The 20,739-nt window shown below is 42.6% G+C and overlaps 1 protein-coding gene across 2 annotated transcripts in view; it reads left to right on the top strand.

The window, feature by feature from the left end:
* MYO5C (myosin VC) overlaps positions 1–20,739 on the top strand; it is a 51,659-nt gene that overhangs the window by 13,620 nt on the left and 17,300 nt on the right. For both annotated transcript variants that reach the window (XM_081838664.1, XM_081838665.1), the window contains 20 exons: positions 1,207–1,472; positions 2,059–2,140; positions 2,752–2,892; positions 4,135–4,260; positions 5,257–5,340; positions 5,967–6,101; positions 6,884–6,981; positions 7,358–7,444; positions 7,529–7,640; positions 7,851–8,062; positions 10,469–10,634; positions 11,655–11,801; positions 12,432–12,596; positions 14,331–14,424; positions 15,183–15,246; positions 17,191–17,371; positions 17,746–17,839; positions 18,298–18,361; positions 18,483–18,563; positions 19,560–19,740. In XM_081838664.1, the coding sequence (XP_081694790.1) occupies positions 1,207–1,472; positions 2,059–2,140; positions 2,752–2,892; positions 4,135–4,260; positions 5,257–5,340; positions 5,967–6,101; positions 6,884–6,981; positions 7,358–7,444; positions 7,529–7,640; positions 7,851–8,062; positions 10,469–10,634; positions 11,655–11,801; positions 12,432–12,596; positions 14,331–14,424; positions 15,183–15,246; positions 17,191–17,371; positions 17,746–17,839; positions 18,298–18,361; positions 18,483–18,563; positions 19,560–19,740 (2,580 nt within the window). The remainder of the gene's footprint in view (positions 1–1,206; positions 1,473–2,058; positions 2,141–2,751; positions 2,893–4,134; positions 4,261–5,256; positions 5,341–5,966; positions 6,102–6,883; positions 6,982–7,357; positions 7,445–7,528; positions 7,641–7,850; positions 8,063–10,468; positions 10,635–11,654; positions 11,802–12,431; positions 12,597–14,330; positions 14,425–15,182; positions 15,247–17,190; positions 17,372–17,745; positions 17,840–18,297; positions 18,362–18,482; positions 18,564–19,559; positions 19,741–20,739) is intronic.

Here is a 20,739-nt window from a genome sequence, read left to right on the forward strand (position 1 = left end):
ATTGCGTGGAAATTTGTAGCTAATGTAAAATTTCATGTGACTGAGGAAACTTTAGATTCCCCGCCTGCCTACATTGATGGCAATGTGTCACAGAGAATACAGAGATGATACATACTCTTGTCAAATTCCCGTACCACTTTTGTAGTGTTTATTTTTTAATAAATCTTATTTTTGCATTTTCTATTTTACATAAACGAATGAATTAAAAACATAAAAATATAATCCCTTCTGACTTCCCTCCACCCCCATTGTGGATATTAATGTAATGATTTTCCCCTCTGCATCTCTATTACAACTCTATTTTTATAAATCCTTTGTCAATCCATAGTTCAAATTTTTACTACAAGTTTTCTGTCAATCCTACCAATGTATGTAGTTATTTACAATAGCTTTTCAAATGAATTACAAACTTTCCCCATTCTTTATTAAAGACCTCCTCTTTCTGGTTTCTAATTCTTCCTGTAAACCACCTTTGTAATGTTTAGTTTAATTTATTACATTTGCTGATAACATTGTAATGTGCACTTCTCTAACCATGTCTATGGGTGTGTTATATTACTCCTCATTAAAATAACACTAGGTTCTGGACTTAATAAAATGTGAGGATTTAGGCCAGGCATAGGCAAGCTCTGGCCCTCCAGATGTTTGGGACTACAATTCCCATCATCCCTGACCACTGGTCCTGTTAGCTAGGGATGATGGGAATTGTAGTCCCAAACATCTGGAGGGCTGGAGCTTGCCTGTGCCTGATTTAGGCAGTAGAGGCTGGTCCATTAGGGCAAATGGGCACTGATTCACTAACCTCAGCCAATCCCTAGCTGCCTGTCTTCTTACCTTCAACCAGCCCACTTCTTGTCCACTTCTTCCACCTTACCTTATTCTCAGTGTTACCTTTATAGTATTTAGCAGGGAGGAGGATGGGGACTGTACTAGAATTAGATGACTCTGCCTGTTATTGGCTCTGGCTCCACCTAGTGTTGGCCTCCCTGTCTTCTGCCCTACCAAATCTCATTAGGCACCAGCAACCACTGGGTTTAGATATCTGATGTGGAAATTTCATTGCTAGCCTGTCCTCCTCCACACACCCACACCCAGCTTGGATGTTGTCCTATTACTGTTATTAAAGTACGCAGCATTCTGAAGCATGACTACCTTATTATTGAAACCCTGGTTGTTGATTATTGATTTCTTTCTTCTTTCTCAAAGTTGGATGACAAACATCTCCACATATTCTGTGACCTACTGGATTTAGAAAGCGACAAAGTGGCACGGTGGCTGTGTCACAGAAAAATTGTCACCACCTCTGAAACTGTGGTGAAGCCCATGACAAAACTCCAAGCCCTTAATGCCCGTGATGCTTTGGCAAAAAAGATTTATGCCCACCTTTTTGATTTCATCGTGGAACGAATTAACAAGGCACTGGAGTTTTCTGGCAAACAGCACACTTTTATTGGTGTTTTGGACATCTATGGGTAAGATGTTTATTTCTGAGAGGGAGAGAAAACTGCACGTTTATTTAATACAGTGGTACCTTGGGTTAAGTACTTAATTCGTTCCGAAGGCCGTTCTTAACCTGAAACTGTTCTTAACCTGAAGCACCACTTTAGCTAACGGGGCCTCCTGCTGCTGCCGCACTGCCAGAGCATGATTTCTGTTCTCACCCTGAAGCAAAGTTCTTAAGCACTATTTCTGAGTTAGCGGAGTCTGTAACCTGAAGCGTATGTAACCTGAAACGTATGTAACCCGAGGTACCACTGTACTCTGTCTTATTTCAGCAAATGATTGGAAACAATCTCTTGTAGAATGGAGGAATGAGATGCTAGAATACTTTGCTGGGAGGACTTATTGGTAACTGAAGTTCTTTAGGCAGTATATAATTAAAATAGGCAATGGTGCACGATTTGCTAGCAAAAGTTCAGAAAAGTTTCTCCCGTAGTTCTCCAATGCTCAAACTGCCACCTGAATCTGCTGGCATGGAAGCAGCAGATATTAGTCCCTCACAGGCCAAGGCTTCATCAAATAAAGATTAATAATTACCTTTCCAACCATTTATTTCAGATTTGAAACTTTCGATATCAACAGCTTTGAACAGTTTTGCATCAATTATGCCAACGAAAAGCTGCAGCAGCAATTTAACCTGGTATGATATATCTTATGGATATTAGTAATTGGAATTCTTGAAAAACAACCTGTTTACTTTGTGAGTAACTTCTAGGAACTTGAAAATTTTGAAATTCTATTTCAGCCATGTGTTATCTTCTTATATCTAATATGCAACATCTCAAATAAACATGTAGCATGTTTTCTATTTCTGAACAGCTGTCATTATAGCGCAAGGTGGCCCAGCACGATGCTCTTGAACTAACAGAAAATTTCTACCTTAATAATTCTCAGTGCATCTTCTCTAAGGGTTATTGTCTACAATAAAGAAACTTCCAACCAGTAGGCGCTAGATTGGCTCATTCTGCCATGGCTGTTGATTTTTTATTTGCATACTGTATTAACCTTATGAAGTAATTTTGTTCATTTGTTTTGCATCTAAAAATCTCTGTCTTTCTTGAAGATAGCTTGGTAGCTCCTTCAACACAGGTATTATACGTTGTCAATAGCCAATGCCTGATAGCAACCTGTCTGCAGAGTTCTGCACCAGCTCCAGCTTCTGAACCAAACATGTTACATAAGAGTCTATCCTCAAGTTTTCCTTTGCTGCCCTGATTTTGTTGTGACCGTATCTGACAATGTCATTATTAGCATGTCTTTAAACTTGAACAAGAAGAATATATGAAAGAAAATATCCCATGGACGCTCATCGACTTTTATGACAACCAACCAGTCATTGATCTTATTGAAGCTAAAATGGGCATTTTAGAGCTTCTGGATGAAGAGTGCCTGGTAAGTTTTTATGCTGTTTTTATTTTGCTGTTCTCAGTATAGTTGCTGTAGACCTACATCTTTGCTTTATTTTCTTCTTTTCTCCTCTTTACGCAACATTTATGCAGCCATGTTGGCAAGACGTCTCATTAATGTAAGAAAGAGTTCAAATATTTCTTTTTAATAAGCCTCTTTATACTTGTGCTGGCATACTCTCGAGTAAAAGGCATACCCTCCAACATTTCTCTGATGAAAATAGGGATGTCCTATTCCACCATCATCAACATCATCATCATTTTATTATTTATACCCTGCCTGGGTTGCCCCAGCCACTCTGGGTGGCTTCCAGCATATATAAAAACATAATTAAACATTAAAAAACATCCCTATACAATTGTACCTTTGAAGTCGAACAGAATCCATTCTGGAAGTCCATTTGACTTCCAAAATGTTCAAAAACCAAAGTGTAGCTTCTGATTGGTTGCGAGAAGCTCCTGAAACCAATCGAAAGCAGCGGAAGCCCAGTCGGATGTTTGGCTTCCAAAAATAGTTCGCAAACCGGAACAGTCACTTCTGGGTTTGCGATGTTTGGGAGCCAAAACGTCCAGGAACTAAGCTGTTTGACTTCCAAGGTACGACTGCACAGTGCTGCCTTTCGGTGTCTTCTAAAGGTTGTGTAGTTACTTATCTCCTTGGCTCAGGGGTCGCATAACTCCAAACCCTCCAACATTTCTCTGATGAAAATATAGATGTCCTAAGGATAAGCAGGACATTCTGGGATCAAATTAGAAACCAGGATGGCTTTTGTAAATCCAGGACTGTCCTTGGAAAATAGGGACACTTGGAGGGTCTCTATAAGGTACTATACACAGGCTAGCCTATAGGCCATGTCAGGGCCAGAAGTTTGGAAGTGAATTGGGAAAGTAGCAGGCAATGCAGGAAGTGTGCAGGGGTAGGCAATTTCAGGGTTCAGTCTGTGCCTGAGGTTGCTTACACTGAGAAGCCAAGCCAACAGTCACAGGTTTTGTAGGACAATATGAAATCCTATGACCCCTGCTGACCTGATAAGCTGACCATCTGCAGCAGTGGAGCTTAGCTCCCTCATCTGGGAAGCTACCACAGTAGTTCAGAGAGTAAGATGCTTGGGTGCTGCTCCTGGGCAACCCAGCTTGAAACCACTTTTGCCTTGCAAACCAGCAGCCCCGTTAATTGAATAATTGGCTAAAGTTATTTCGCACATTGCGTTTCACTTTTTTTTTGCAGTTACCTCAAGGAACTGATGAAAATTGGCTCCTTAAGTTATATAACAATTTTGCAAACAAGAATCCACTCTTTGAAGAGCCAAGAATGTCAAACTCTTCTTTTATAATCCAGCACTTTGCTGATAAGGTAAGGCATTCCTCTTGCCCAGGTGTTGCAACCTTCCCATGTCTGGATATAATGTTTAGAGTGTAAAATATCCTCTATAATCTAATGAACGTATATGCCTATATAGTATGAAGTATACAGCAAACATTCTGGAAAATGAAGCTGTTTGCTTCAGTTACCTCCTGATTTACAAAGACAAAACAATTGACAGTATGAATTATAGATGTAAATGTGGATGCAGTGCTCCCCAGCCTGTAACCATGTTTAAGATTACAGGAATGGGCTATTGTGGGATTGTGTTCTGACTCCCTCCTCCCTTCACCTGGAAGCAGGCTTTGATGTTATTTCTGCAAATGCTAACTCTGGTTAATGCTAATCAGGGCCTGCTTCTAACCCAGGATTTAAAGAATATGTAAATGATGATGATACAGATGGAAATATATCTTGCTATTTTGCTTTGCGTATAGTTGGCTCAAAAACAGTTTAGTATAGATTTCTCAGCTATGTAATGCCTACTGATTATATTAAGTAGGTTTGAATTCACTTCCCTATACTGTAACCTGGCGTGTGAACTTCAGATGAAGGGTGGTATAATAAAATAGAATAGAATAGAATAGAATAGAATAGAATAGAATAGAATAGAATAGAATAGAATAGAATATAGAATAGAATAGAATAGAATAGAATAGAATAGAATAGAATAGAATAGAATAGAATAGAATAGAATAGAATAGAATAGACAGATCCAAGTATTCATGGTGGGTGAATGCACTGCTATGTCAGGAACTTGGAATTGCTGGATCTGGCAATATTGCAACTTTCGTGGATGAAAATGGTTGACAGTCAGAGCTAAGGTCTTTGTGTTATAGCTTAGGCAACTTCCTAAGTTATTTTCTGTTAATGAAGCTATGGATGCGGATGTGGCCTTTCATCAGTTTGGGAACTGAAAAAAGTATGTTGTTTCTATATAGCTTTACATGTTTCTTAGCAATTGTTGATTTCACCTTTCTCACGCAGGTGGAGTATAAAAGTGATGGATTTTTGGAAAAAAATAGAGACACAGTATATGAAGTATTAATTGAAATCTTACGAAGCAGCAAGGTTTGTAAATAACCTGTTCTGTTCCTTCCTACTAATGAAACTGGTACATCTGCTGTCATATACTATTTAAAAAGATGCTCTCTTCTATTATTACATTCTTGAAATAGATAAAATGGCAGCCTAGATGCAAGTTCTTGTTTCTATTTAGATATTCTTTCTAAACATGTTTTCTGTTTATAGTCACCTTTCCTATTAGTAACAAATGAATATATGTAATAACCATCGCACGGGACGCGGGTGGCGCTGTGGGTAAAACCTCAGCGCCTAGGACTTGCCGATCGTATGGTCGGCGGTTCAAATCCCCGCGGCGGGGTGAGCTCCCGTCTTTCGGTCCCAGCTCCTGCCCACCTAGCAGTTCAAAAGCACCTCTAAGTGCAAGTAGATAAATAGGTACCGCTTTATAGCGGGAAGGTAAATGGTGTTTCTGTGTGCTGCGCTGGTGCTGGCTTGCCAGAGCAGCTTCATCACACTGGCCACGTGACCCGGTAGTGTCTTCGGACAGCGCTGGCTCCCGGCCTCTTAAGTGAGATGAGCGCACAACCCTAGAGTCGGACACGACTGGCCCGTACGGGCAGGGGTACCTTTACCTTTAATAACCATCGCATGCAACTGTTGTTTCTCTTTAGTTTCGACTATGTGCAAACTTTTTCCAAGACAATCCAGTACCTGTCTCCCCATTCAGCTCGGTGATCAAAGTTAAGTCTGCGAAAACAGTGATCAAGCCACCTAATAAGCAGTTCCGTACAACAGTTGGCAATAAGGTATTTTTAGATTCCTCTTAATGGCTGATGAGCTATTAGTACATTTATACAGGCGGCAATCCTTTTGCGTGGGGGTTCTGTTCCTGGCCCCTGTACGCGTTGGCAGAGCACGCATGAGCCCACTCTGCCCCATTATGCCCCTGTTTCCCCAGCCCCCCTGTTCTGCTCTCTTCCGGGTCCAAAAGCTGGTTGCACATCCAGCAGCGGAGGAAGCCGCTCAGGCGCCTAGGGCGGCGCGCCCAGGGGCATGGCGGGGCGCACCGTGGGGCGCACCTACAGAGTCTGGCTGCCTCCTCTCACTCAGCCACTCTACAGCTTGGGGGGATGCAGCAGGTGGACCATTTGGGCAGCCACCGCTTCACTCCCAGGAGAGATGCATGGCTTGGCCGCACTGCAGGCCCCGCAGTGAGTGCCGCCCGGCATTTTGTCACCCCCCGGGGCGCATCGCACCCACCGCACCCCCCTTCCTCTGACCCTGTGCATATTAGTGGGACAGGCCTGTATTCCATCTTTCTTTAAAGAAGCTGAAGGCAGTATACATGGCACCCGGAGAGGCTTAAGCAAGAGGGAGATATCAAGGGGCTGATAGAGAGAATACAAAAATGCCCCCCCCCGCCTTTTTCACTCAAGTTTACCAATATTTAGTTTGTAAAAATTCAGTGGAATGCTCTCAGAGTTTTGTGGTATATATTTTTGTCTGTCAGAATGCCCCTTCTCAAGTCAGTTTTGCTTTGTTGTTTCGTTCTGAAGGTTAAAGGAGTCAATGTTTTAATATTTTCTAGTTTCGTACTTCCTTATATTTACTAATGGAGACACTTAATGCAACCACACCTCACTATGTGCGATGCATCAAGCCAAATGATCAGAAGCTAGCGTTTGAGTGAGTATTCAATTGAAATATACTCTTTGCTTTAACAGAGATGTGTTTCATTATTACACTGAAGATGGATAGTGTTCTACATGCCAGTTGTTTATTAGGCAAAATCCCCCCCTTTTTAATTGTCGCTTTTAAAGTGGTATGGATAGGAAATCTACTTTCCATAAAATTTCATAACTTAACATAAGTTATTTTTCATAACTTACCCCTTCCTGGAATGGGGCTTTAAAAAAATAATTATTACCAAAATAAGAATAAAAATTATTACATAGAAACTTCACTTCGTCTGTTAAAATAACCCACCACCAGGCTATAGAATTAAAGGACTTAATCATTCATAAAAATGGCAGGAAATAACTGTTTTATTTGACTCCCATAGGTTCGATTCTAAAAGAGTGGTTCAACAATTGCGAGCTTGTGGTGTTTTAGAAACAATTCGGATTAGTGCTCAAAGTTACCCATCTAGGTATGTAACAATCGCTGCGGGTTTCAGTGATTTTGATTTATAACAATTTAATTCACTAGTCCACCTGCTATTTTTATTTTATAGGTGGACTTACATTGAGTTTTACAGCCGTTACAGGATTCTCATGTCTCAGCATGAACTCTCTCTTACTGACAAGAAACAAATTTGCAAGATTGTTTTGCAGCGACTCATTGAGGTCAGAGGTTTTGTAACAATCAGTTATCCAAGGTGACAGGCTTCCATTCATATTTAATCACCCAGAATTCATTTGTCATCTGTAAATGAAAATACATTCTTGGTCTCAATATTGTACTATTCCTTCGTGACGGCTAGAATTAAACATTTGTATCATGTTGCAATAGATTTGAAATATATTTAACAAAGCCTTTTTTTTTGTTTCTCCCAGGATCCAACCCAATACCAATTTGGTAGAACAAAAATTTTCTTCAGAGCAGGGCAGGTTGCTTATCTGGAAAAATTACGGTCAGATAAGTTGAGGCAAGCATGTATTGTGATTCAGAAGAATGCCCGAGGTTGGCTGCAGCGGAAGAAATTCCTCCATATCAGACAAGCAGCAGTTATAATACAGCAGTACTTCCGAGGACAACGGACTGTACGGTAATTTCAGGGACTAACCTAGTCAGGGGTTTGTTTAATTTTTTTCTGAAGAATGTAAATATGTGGAAGGACTGGGATAATGCCTGGGATTCATGTCCATCTATTTGTAGGAGACGTTCTCATTTCCATATCTACAGATATGAAATCTAACAGAATGCTTCTAGAATAGGTTTCAGATGCATTCGGCTAGCTCCAAAAGGGTGCCTTAGCATCTTCTTCATGGGAAGTGGGAACCGCTGTCCTGTTGGTGTGCTGAAGCAATAAGGATAATTTATTATTTATACCCCGCACATCTGGCTGGGTTTCCCCAGCTACTCTGGGCAGTGCCCAACAGAATATTAATATTAATAATAATAAAGCGATACAACCTCAAACATTAAAAAAATCCCTAAGCAGGGCTGCCTTCAGATGGATTCTAAAAGTCAGATAGTTGTTTATTTCCTTGACATCTGATGGGAGGGCGTTCCACAGGGCAGGTGCCACTACCGAGAAGGCCCTCTGCCTGGTTCCCTGTAACCTCACAATGAGGGAACCACCAGAAGGCCCTCAGAGCTGGACCTCAGTGTCCGGGCTGAACGATGGGGGTGAAAATGTTTCTTCAGGTATATTGGGCCGAGGCCATTTAGGGCTTTAAAGGTCAGTAGCAACACTTCGAATTGTGCTCAGAAACATACTGGGGGCCAATGTAGGTCTTTCAGGACTGGTGTTATATTGTCTCGGTGGCCACTCACAGTCACCAGTCTAGCTGCCAGTGTGGTGTAGTGGTTAAGAGCGGTAGACTCATAATCTAGTGAACTGGGTTCGCGTCCCCGCTCCTCCACATGCAGCTGCTGGGTGACCTTGGGCTAATCACACTTCTTTGAAGTCTCTCAGCCCCACTCACCTCACAGAGTGTTTTTTGTGGGGGAGGAAGGAAAAGGAGAATGTTTGCCGCTTTGAGATTCCTTCAGGTAGTGATAAAGCAGGATATAAAATCCAAACTCCTCCTCCTCCTCCTCTTCCTCTTCCTCTTCCTCCTCCTATTCTTCTTCTTCCGGATTATTTGTAGTTTCTGGGTCACCTTCAAAGGTAGCCCCACGTAGAGCACATTGCAGTAGTCCAAGTGGGAGATAACTAGAACATGCACCACTCTGGCGAGAGGCAGGTAGGGTCTCAGCCGGCGTACCAGATGAAGCTGGTAGACAGCTGCGCTGGACACAGAATTGACCTGCGCCTCCATGGACAGCTGTGTTTCCCAATCTTTGGGACAAGCAATGTTTCTCTAGGCCCACATGATCAACTGGTATAGTCATGGGGCCAGTCTGTTTTCCAGACAGTAATCTGGGAGCCAGCCGTGTGTTTCATTGCAGAATCTGACCCTCATGGGTAGATCAGGCTCTGCAGTGAAGTTGCTGCCATCCTTCATAGTTATGGAACAGATTGAAGGAGTGCCTGAGGTTCTTTCAAGGGGGTGGAGCCTGGATCAAGCAGCCTGGAGACCGAGAAGTAAATGTCCTCATTCTGCTCCCAACCTTGTTGCTCACCTGGAGCTATCCATGGTCCTCCTGCCTTGCCGCTTTCCCCATGGTTTCCATCGTTGACACTAATGGTCTGACTCCATAACACAGCTTCCTCTGTTCCTACGAAATCCTCCTGCAAAAGACTTTTCCTTTGCTACCAGGCTTGAGTTCAAGCCAGAGATACAACAGTACATTCTCCTTTTGCAGGTACAGATCAGGATGCAAAAGAGGAATCAGGAACACACTAGGTGTGCTTTACAGCCAAAAGTTGTCACCGTAGGCTGCAAAGAAAAAGGCCCTCAACTTTTGGCTGCAAAGGAAGATTCAGTAGCACATTCCAGTGAGTTTCCAGTTCTTCTTCCTGCAAGCTGTGGCTTGAAGGTTTGCCCAAAATGGCCTGGCAAGCCTGATTAAGCCCCAACCTGGATATCTCTCATTTCTGGTCTAGAACCATGAGGGCCAATTGGTGGTAAGTGGGTTGGATTCTGTCCCTGAAGGAGTTTTATCTGGCCCCTGGTGGCTCTACCATGCTGTGGTAAAGGGGTGGTAAAGATCTTAGGAGGTTCTGGGAGGTTCCTTGGGGAGTTCTTAGCCAACTGCCTCAGGCTTAATGGTCTCCCCATCTTCCACTGTCTTCTCTGAGCCCTAACGCAGCTCCAGCTCCTCATCTGGTGTCCCCGCAGCCTCAGTCCCTGTGTCCAGATCACTGCTGAATACAGGGGTCATGACAATTGGTCCCTGAACTGTAGCTCGCCGTTGGCTACAGTTGATTGACGGTGGCTCTTCAAGATTTTAGAAAGGAGACATCGGGCATTGAACCAGCGACCTTCTGTGTGCTCTTACCATTGTGTAGCTCTTACCACCGAGCAATGACATAAATACTAAGGGTAATTTAATTTCTCTTCAGACAAGCTATAACTGCAAGAGCCTTGAAAGAAGCATGGGCAGCTATCATTATCCAGAAGTACTGCCGGGGATATCTAGTACGTAGGCTTTGCCATCTTATCCGTGTGGCTGTTTTGACAATCCAAGCTTTTACTCGAGGCTTTCTGGCAAGGAGGAAATACAGAAAGGTACAAATAATTCACCAATTAGTTTCCTGTTCAGTGAAGAAATAAATATCTACGTCTGATAGGGCTGCTTCTTTTATAACATGTATATTTCTTGAAATATTGGTGCAGAATTGCAATACGAAGTCTGTCCTCAGCTTCACCGCCCTGAATTCTCAGTACTTTTATGTGTTGGTCAGAGAAACTCCACAACTAGTACCCAAATTAGCATGCCATACTGTGATGGCTAAGAGCTTTAGCTGTGAACCAGGAAGTCCCCAGTTCACATTTCACCTCCCACAGGAAACAATGGTCTCCCCAACTCAGCCTCCCAGTTAGCATATGGGAATAATAGTAAATAATAGTAATATTGACCTACATTCTAGTTATAGAGCTTTTGTAAGAATTACTGAGATAATTTATGTTGAAGCACTTTGAACCCCGTGGAACCCTGTATAGCAGCACTATAATTATTATGCACAGCCTTCTTTATGGTGTGTGTGTGAATGAACTAGTAAGTCAGAGTTCTTCTACAGTGACACATGGTCTGTGCTTTTATACCACCATGTGCCATGTGACAAGCAGGTGGGGAAGTAGCAGTGAGGAGTTCTAAACTGCATTTGGCCAGTAGGGTTGTGGCATCTTCGTTGTTCACCGTACAGTGACTGCTTGAGGATTTCTGCCTGTGTACATTCTGGTTATACAGTGGTACCTTGTTAGTCGAACGCCTTAGTTGTCTAACAAATTGGCTCCTGAATGTCACAAACCCGGAAGTGAGTGTTCTGGTTTGCAAACGTTTTTTGGAAGCCGAATGTCTGATGTGGCTTCCGAAGCTCCTGCAGCCAATCAGAAGACGTGCCTTGGTTTCCGAACCGTTTCGGGAGTTGAATGGACTCCCGGAATGGATTAAATTCGAGAACCAAGGTACGACTGTATCTGCCTGATGATACTTTGCTGAAGTCTTCAGTGCATATTTGTCAAGTGATAAGAAATTCCCTGAGCTATTGTTAAACTACTAGCTGTTCCCTCTAATTTCTTATAAAGATGGTTGAAGAACAGAAGGCTTTGGTCCTCCAAAAATATGCTCGAGCCTGGCTTGCTAGACGCAGATTCCAGAGCATTCGCCGTTTTGTATTGAACATCCAACTTTCATACAGGGTACAGCGGCTGCAGAAAAAACTAGAAGACCAGGTAATTAAAAGTGTTTATTAATGCTTTGCATTAATTTTATGTGCATTTTACTCAAATAAAAAGTTTCATTACCTAAACTAATTGATGATTGATCCTGTGGGCAGGATATTTCATTCTTTTAATTTGGCCACCCCTATCCATTGTGACCATCTTCTAATGCTAGTTCCCTGCCCTACAAAGATACTTATCTTCTGCCAATAATATTGCCATCTCGGTGTCTAATGAAAAGAGCTTTGTTTGCCAGACCATTTGATTGCTGGTGTGCTTATTATTATTTTTTTGCTACTTCTGTCTGTTTTAAGGACATTCCTGTAATTTTTTTTTTTTGGGGGGGGGGGTTTAAATCTTTTGGATTTCAGTTTTGAACGGGGAATGTTTATTTTACCAGTGGTAAAACAAAGCAACTACTCTAGGGTTGTATCCAACGTTGTCTGCCCTCTGACATAAGAGCTATCGTGCTCGGAGATTGCAGAGTTTAAAGGTTGAACAGCAAAGGAATCCCTTGTTTTCCATTGCACATCAATTTCTGCCAGCACAAGTATACCGCTAAGTGACTTTGACCTAGCTCTACGTTTTTTACAACCCTGTAATACTTTGCCTCCTCCAATGCTGATTTTATATTTATTTTAGAATAAGGAGAATAATGTTCTGTTGGAAAGATTGACCACTCTAGCCTCAAATCACTCCAATGGTATAGAAACAATTCAGAAGCTTCAGTTGGATCTTGAAAAATTAGCTGCGCAAAAGAAAATGTCGGAAGAAAAAGAGAAGAAGCATAGAGAAGACTATGAACAGGTTACTCTTTATGGGGCTTACAGTGGTTCTGTTTGCATGTAATGCTAAATCAGAGCTGTGGAACTTCCTGCATATGGGCCAAATCTGGTCCACAAGGTTGTTTTCCCAAAGCACACCCACCTGAACCTAACCAGTGGCATAGCGTGGGTTGTCAGCACCCGGGGCAAGGCAAGTAATTTGTGCCCCCTAACCCGTGGATTTGCGCCCCCTAACCCTAACCCTAACCCCCAGATGTTGCACCCGGTGTGGCCGGCCCCCCCCCTGCACCCCCCATGCTACGCCACTACACCTAACGCCTTAAGTTCGCTGTGGGGAACTTGATTGTGTAGCCGGTTCTTACAGAAAGCAGTTTTTGCTGATGATATGCTTGGTGCTTGGGAAGCACTGAGCCCAGGGTTTGCAAAGCACTTTGTGCAGCACTTCCTCAATGCCCAGCAGCAGCCAGCTGGTTGTCAGGTGTTTAGGAAGTCTTATGCAAATCGCTTTGCATGCCCTGTGCTCAATGCTTTCCAAGCTCCAAGCATAGGGCTGGCAAAGTGGATGATCCACAAACTGTGCCAGCTTCAAATGAGCCACCTTCAACCAATTAGTGAATGAATGTCAAACAGCTAGTTTAACTAGAGTTTGTGGTCAGTCACAAGCTTTGATTCATTCATAATACCATGCTGAGATTAAGGGAAAGTGGAACTAAATGCTACTGAATTTTCAGCTGCGTGGGGGAAAGGGGCTAGGCAGAGTTTGAAAGTCTCAATTTGCTCAGGGTTGCTCCAGCTTGAATCATAGATTTATAGAGTTGGAAGGGACCCTGAGGGTCATCTGGACCAACCCCTTGCAATGCAGGAGTACGCAGCTGTCCCATATGGGGATCGAACCTGAAACCTTGGTGTTATCAGCACCATGCTCATGCATGTAGTTTAGTGCTACACGTGAACTTCACCAATAAAGTAGCATCTCAAGAATTACTGTGACAACAAGCGGGGCTGGGGTTGGGAATGATGATGTGCTTTGGAGTAATCATGCATTAACTGAAATCTGTGAGTGCTCTAAAGGATATAAAAGGTAAAGGTAAAGGGTAAAGGGACCCTTGACCATTAGGTCCAGTCGTGACCGACTCTGGGGTTGCGGCGCTCATCTCACTTTATTGGCCGAGGGAGCCAGCGTTTGTCCACAGACAGCTTCCGGGTCATGTGGCCAGCATGACTAAGCCACTTCTGGCGAACCAGAGCAGCACACGAAAATGCCGTTTACCTTCCCGCCGAAGCGGTACCTATTTATCTACTTGCATTTTGACGTGCTTTTGAACTGCTAGGTTGGCAGGAGCTGGGACCGAGCAACGGGAGCTCACCCCGTCGCGGGGATTCAAACTGCCGAGCTTCTGATCGGCAAGTCCTAGGCTCTGTGGTTTCACCCACAGCGCCACCCGCGTCCCCTAAAAGATATACAGTGGTACCTCGGGTTACATACGCTTCAGGTTACATACGCTTCAGGTTACAGACTCCGCTAACCCAGAAATAGTGCTTCAGGTTAAGAACTTTGCTTCAGGATGAGAACAGAAATCGTGCTCCGGTGGCACAGTGGCAGCAGGAGGCCCCATTAGCTAAAGTGGTGCTTCAGGTGAAGAACAGTTTCAGGTTAAGTACGGACCTCCGGAACGAATTAAGTACTTAGCCCGAGGTACCACTGTAGTATGTGTTTTTTAACACTTTTTGTCCCGCCATTTCTTTTGCCTTGCAGAAGGTGTCAAAACTTGAAAACCGCAACTCAGAGCTGCAGGAGCAGAAGAAGCAACTAGAAAAGGAACTTAAAGAGAAGAATGAGGAAATGAAAGGTGAAGTGATTCAGATCACATCCATTAGTTTTGTTAGCTTCATTGTGGCAAGCAGAAAAAGAACACTAAAATATTGTCCCTGAGGACGGCATGCTATCCCTTTTGTGTTTTCAGTTAAACTGGGTTCTGCTCCTTTTGGAACATTTCTTGTGCCTCAGATTTGTGGTGCTTCTTCCTAGCAACGAACCAGAGGCACAAAGAGTGACTTTCCAATGATGAACAAAATATGGCGAGAGGGCAGTGGAATTTGCTGTGCCCCCAAATAAACACTGGTGCACTGAATCCTGCCCAACTAATTAATAATAATAGCCAGCCATTACAGACTTGGTCTGTGGTCACAATCCACCACAGAGTTCTCTTGAGCAAGCCTATTGAAAGGAATGGGAGCTATACAATATAATTTCCAGATAGACTGTACCCCCATGATATTATGCTACCATTTTAGGGCTTTGTGCCGAAGTTGCTGGCAGATACACCAGTCACGATCCTCAGGATCTGGATGTTTATTTCACTTATCTTTTGCAATATGGTGCCTAACCTGAAAATTAAGTTTACAGTAAGCAGCATTTTGGCTCCTCAAACCTTGCATGACATCTGTCCTATCTTATGTTGATTTATGTGTGAAATTATCCATTTACAGTTAAAACTCTCTAAAAATTTTCTTATTAGTCTCTAACTTATGTATGTGTTTGATGATTTCATGGTTTTATTTTGCATACATTTTTTTAAAAAAACAAACAAACATTGTCTCTCTGCAGAGAAAATGGATGACCTGACAACACAACTCTTTGCTGACGTTCAAAAAGGAGAAAGGCAACGGATGTATGAAGTGTTAACTTGTGACTTTAAAGTGCTGTTTTCTTATATTGTCTGATTTTGCTTGAACTGTAAAGGAATTAAGTATTTATTTATATATATATATATCCATATAATAAACAAATAGTTGTATTCAGCTAAGTTCTAATCAGAGTTGGCCCACTGAAATTACTGGATCTAAGTTAGCCATTAATTTCAGTGGATTTGCTCTTGAGCCTGACAAGGGGTATAACCCAAAGAATCTAGATGACTTGGATCCTAATGGAAGCTTGTGCAAGGAGTTTTCCTATGCTCTAGGTCCCTGGAAATGCATCTCTAAAAGAGCCGGGGACTCCCCTAACTAGGGTAGAATGGGGTGTTGCTGGCAGAGGGTTGAATCACCAATTATTATTATTATTATTATTATTATTATTATTATTATTATTATTATTATTACTCATTTATACCCAACCCATCTGGCTGCCACTCTGGGCAGCTCCCAACAGAATATTAAAAACATGATAAAACATCAAGCATTAAGAACTTCCCTAAACAGGGCTGCCTTCAGATGTCTTCTAAAAGTCAGATAGTTGTTTATTTTCTTGGCATGGGAGGGCATTCCACAGGGCGGCCGCCGCCACCGAGAAGGCCCTCTGCCTGGTTCCCTGTAATCTCACTTCTTGCAGTGAAGGAACCACGAGAAGGCCCTCAGAGCTGGACCTCAGTGTCTGGCTGGACGATGGATGTGGAGACGCTCCTTCACATATATTGGGCTGAGGCCATTTAGGTCTTTAAATGTCAGTACCAACACTTTGAATTGTGCTCGGAAACGGAATGGGAGCCAATGGAGGTCTTTCAGGACCGGTATTATATGGTCTCGGCGGCCACTCCCAGTCACCAGTCTTGCTGCTGCATTCTGGATTAGTTGTAGTTTCTGGGTCACCTTCAAAGGTAGCCCCACGTAGAGCGCATTGCAGTAGTCCAAGCGGGAGATAACTAGAGCATGCACCACTCTGGCAAGACAGTCTGCAGGCAGGTAGGGTCAACCTGCGTACCAGATGGATCTGGTAGACAGCTGCCCTGGACACAGAATTGACCTGCACCTCCATGGACAGCCGTGAGTCCTAAATGACTCCTAGGCTGTGCACCTGGTCCTTCAGGGGCACAGTTACCCCATTCAGGACCAGAGAGTCTTCCACAGCTGCCCGCCCCCTGTCCTCCCAAAACAGTACCAAAAACAGTTCCATAATTGGGTAGTGGCTTCTTAATTGAGCTCTGTTCATAGAGGGTACATTTACATAATTTTGGAAGCTTTGATTCACTACCTGCATTGCATCCCATGGCGTTCAGAAAGGGTTCCCGTGTTATTCAATAGGCTATTTGGAAGGCAGGGGAGTTGGGAAAATTTATGGCTAGGCTGTGTATATATGTATGCGCCTCTCTGTGTATGCCATGTCGTCTCTGTGTATTTGATTGCATATACAGTGGTGCCTCGCAAGACGAAATTAATCCGTTCCGCGATTCTCTTCGTCTAGCGGTTTTTTCGTCTTGCGAAACAAGCCCATTGACAGCTTAGCGGATTAGCGCTATTAGCGGTCTAGCGGCTTTTAGCGATCAGCTGAGAAGCGGCTTATCAGCGAAACAGCTGATAAGCGGCTTAGTGCTTAGGGAAAGGGCGGAAAAAAGCGGGGGGGAAACGCAGGAACTCGCAATATTTTTTCGTCTTGTGAAGCAACCCCATAGAGAAATTCGTTTAGCGAAGCGCCTCCAAAAACGGAAAACCCTTTCGTCTAGCGGGTTTTTCGTCTTGCGAGGCGTTCGTCTTGCGGGGCACCACTGTAATAACTTACTTGTCTCTTTATTCATATGCTGTTATTTATAATAAATATCATAGCAATTTGTTTGTACTTAGAGAGATGCGGAGAAAAACAAAGTTGTGGCCTTTTCTGTTGTTGTTGTTAATCTTTGCAGGATGCTTGAGAAGAACTTCCAGAACCAGAAACAAGACTATGAAGAAAAGATGGACTCACTCAAGGCAGAAATAAAGTTTCTCAAAGATGAAAATGATCAGCTGCAAAAGAAAGTCAGGGAAAAACAGCAAATTGAAGATGGCTTAAAAATGGAAGTAGAAGAACTTTCAAACCAAGCAAAGGTATAGTAGCAGACCAGCATTAATTGACCACATGTGGGTTTTTTTTTGGGGGGGGGGGTTCTTTCCTACATAGAGAATGACATTTTTGCTGAGCTAAGCTATGGTTTGGCTTATGGTTGTATCCGAACATGGGCTCTTGGTTTTTTTTGCTCCAAACAAACCACAAGCTGTAGTCAATATTGTTCTTGGCTTATCTATCATTTTTCTTGTGAATGCATGCTGGTTTATCACTTAGCCGTGATTTGACTGTGCAAACTGGGTCATAGATGTCAATTAGGCATGCTGTAGACTGCAACCTTGTCTTCATCTTATTTCTGTCATTTGCTTTGCCCCATTGAATTGTGCTTCATTTTTAAAATGTTTAATGAACTTAGGCAATCCCTGAACTGCATAAAGAAATTGAACTGATTCAGTCTCAAAAACTGGATGTAGAGAAGCAACTACAGTGCCAAAAGCGTGAAATGAGAGGTAATTCTGAAAATATTTCTCATTCAAATGGGTAAAATATATGGATGATTCATGGGTTTGATTCAAGCATTCTTCCATTTATTCAAGTTAAGACGCTGTTCCATAATATGAAGCAGGCTTAGAGACTCTCCCCTCTCCTTTATTACCTTTAAAGGGGGATCTAGCTTTAAATCCTTATTTTCTTTGGTGAAAACTGATACATTTCAATGCTGTTTTTGGCGTCTCCTTGAGAGGGGGAAACAAGCTGAGTCCTTTTGTGGTATCTGTCATCTTTTTGACACAGATCATGTCTTGAGTGGCTGCCAGGCCATCAGAATAGAGTTAGTTTGGTTCTGCATCAGTTTTAATTTATTGATGCTGCAAAATGAGTTCTTGCAGTGAAACAGTAAATACAGTCCATACAACCTTTCTGCTAAAGTGAAATCTCAGTGTTCACTTTACATTTTATTTTTTCCTAGACAAGTTGTCAGACATTACAATGCAACTCCGTGAGAGCTATGACTTCGCAGATGTAAGGAGCAGGTACAGATATAGTCTACATAGACCCTTTTTAAAGCGCAGTTTTGAAATTTCTTTTCCTAAATCACATGCTTGCCTGAGATTAGTCCTCCCATTTTTGTTTCCTCTTTTTGTTTTGTAACAGATTGTCTACTGAAGATTTGGAACATCTAAATGAAGATGGGGAACTTTGGTTTGCTTATGAAGGCCTGAAAAAGGCCACAAGGTTAGCTTTATTACCTGTTGTTTGCAAATGGTTTTGATCTGAAGGTGCCCCCAGTCCAAAAAAAAGCTCAGCTTGTATTCTTGCAGTATTAAATCATTTGGTAACCAGGTGACGACAGCTGTCTGGTTCATGTGGCCAGCATGACTAAACTGCTTCTGGCTCAATGGTACACTGTGATGGAAACCAGAGCGCACGGAAACACTGTTTACCTTCTCACCACAGCGATACCTATTTATCTACTTGCACTGGTATACTTTTGAACTGCTAGGTTGGCAGGAGCTGGGACAGAGCAATGGGAGCTCACCCTGTCGTGGGGATTCAAACTGCTGACTTTCTGATTGGCAAGCCCAAGAGGTTCAGTGCCACAGCGCCACCCACGTCCTTGCTGTTCATGCCATGGTGTTCTGATAGGAGAAAAGGGTACTGCCTTGGTTGGGGGAAAATTACAGAATTTATTGTAGTCTTGTTTTGTGATACATGTTCGAAAATGACTTTTATTTATCACTGAAAGGACTTAGTTTGAAACATTTCATTTCAACAGTTCACATGTAAAAAGACTGGATTCACTGTTTTATCTCATCTTCCCACTTTTTAAAATAGTGTATATTCAGCCTGCGTACATTAGGGATTTGGTGCAATGGTCTTGTCTTAAACCCTTTCCAACCAACTGACCCTTGAGGAAAATTTTAAAAAGGGGGTGGGGGGAGAAAAGGGGTCATTTCATATGGATTGAAAAACCACCCGAATCGTGCCTAATGCAGCTGTAGAGAATGTAATTTAAATTTCAGCATTTTAAGCCAGATCAACTTTTTTCTAGTAGTATAGCATTCTAAACTTTTTTGGTAGTATGGTTGCTGGTGTTCCTTCTGTCTACGTGAATTGCAGTGAAAGTGCTTTATTTTTTTACGTTACATGGTTCTTGGTCTTAACAGGTTCTTGTGTCAAGGATCTTGTAGTGCTTATTTTACTGTTTATGTGTTTCCCTTCCCTCAACAGAGTATTGGAAAGCCATTTCCAGTCTCAGAAAGAAAACTATGAAAGGGAGATAGATGGTCTCAATTCTAAAACTGAACATCTTAGTCAAGAAATAAACCATTTGCAGAAACTGTTCAGGGAGGAAAATGACCTCAATGACAGTATCCGGCTCCAAGTTACCCGACTAACTTCGGAAAATATGGTGAGAACTGAGTATTATTGAATTTAAAAACATATTGTGGTAGCAAGCTTCTGAATATAAACAGGTATCCTGTTTAGCAAAAACAGCTACTGCGGAACATAATTATGAAGAATCCATCCTCAATGGAGTTACAAATTGCACATATGAAGAGAATTGTAGAGTTGGGAGGGACCCTGAGGATCATCTAGTCCACCCCCTGCAATGCAGGAATATTCAGCTGTCCCATATGGGGATCGAACCTGCAACCTTGGCATTATCAGCACGAGGCTCTAACCAACTGAGCTATCCAGGCATTTGCAGCCTGGGACCAGAGAAGAAAATAAATGTTCTAAAAACTATTCAAAAAAATTAAGCCAAATGTGACTCTCTATTTGATTCTAGTCTTAACACCTTTTATTTCCTTTTGGGTACGAGTAATTCAATAATACTGTTTATTTGTCCAACAGGGAAGTTCCTAGACACACAATGAGCCACTAATAAGCTATAGTCCTGTCTGAGAAGTTTTGTTTGAACTGACACACACATATTACAGAGGAGATAAGCAATATAAATCATGCTGTCTTATGTCTGAATGAGGGCATAGGTATGTGCTTGTAGGTTTAGCCTCATAGGAGACTGATCAACAACAGACGAGGAGCAAAAGAAAAGACCCACAGAGCCATTGGCCCAAGCTAGGAGAGAAAGGATTGTTGGAGCTTCATAGCAATTGATAGCTCAGTCAGTATGAGTCTCTTAATCTCAGGGTTGTGCATTTGGTGGGCAAGAGATTCCTGCATTGCAGCCGGTTGAACTAGATAACCCTTGTATTCCCTTCCAACTCTTACAATTCTGTGATTCTATGAAAAGACCGTAACAGGAATTTGAATCTAGTAAAGGTAAAGGGACCCCTGACCATCAGGTCCAGTCGTGGCCGACTCTGGGGTTGCGGCACTCATCTCGCTTTATTGGCCGAGGGAGCCAGCGTACAGCTTCCGGGTCATGTGGCCAGTATGACTGAGC

The sequence above is a fragment of the Podarcis erhardii genome (assembly GCF_964252035.2).
Source record: "Podarcis erhardii genome assembly, chromosome: 14".
Taxonomy (NCBI): Eukaryota; Metazoa; Chordata; class Lepidosauria; order Squamata; family Lacertidae; genus Podarcis; species Podarcis erhardii.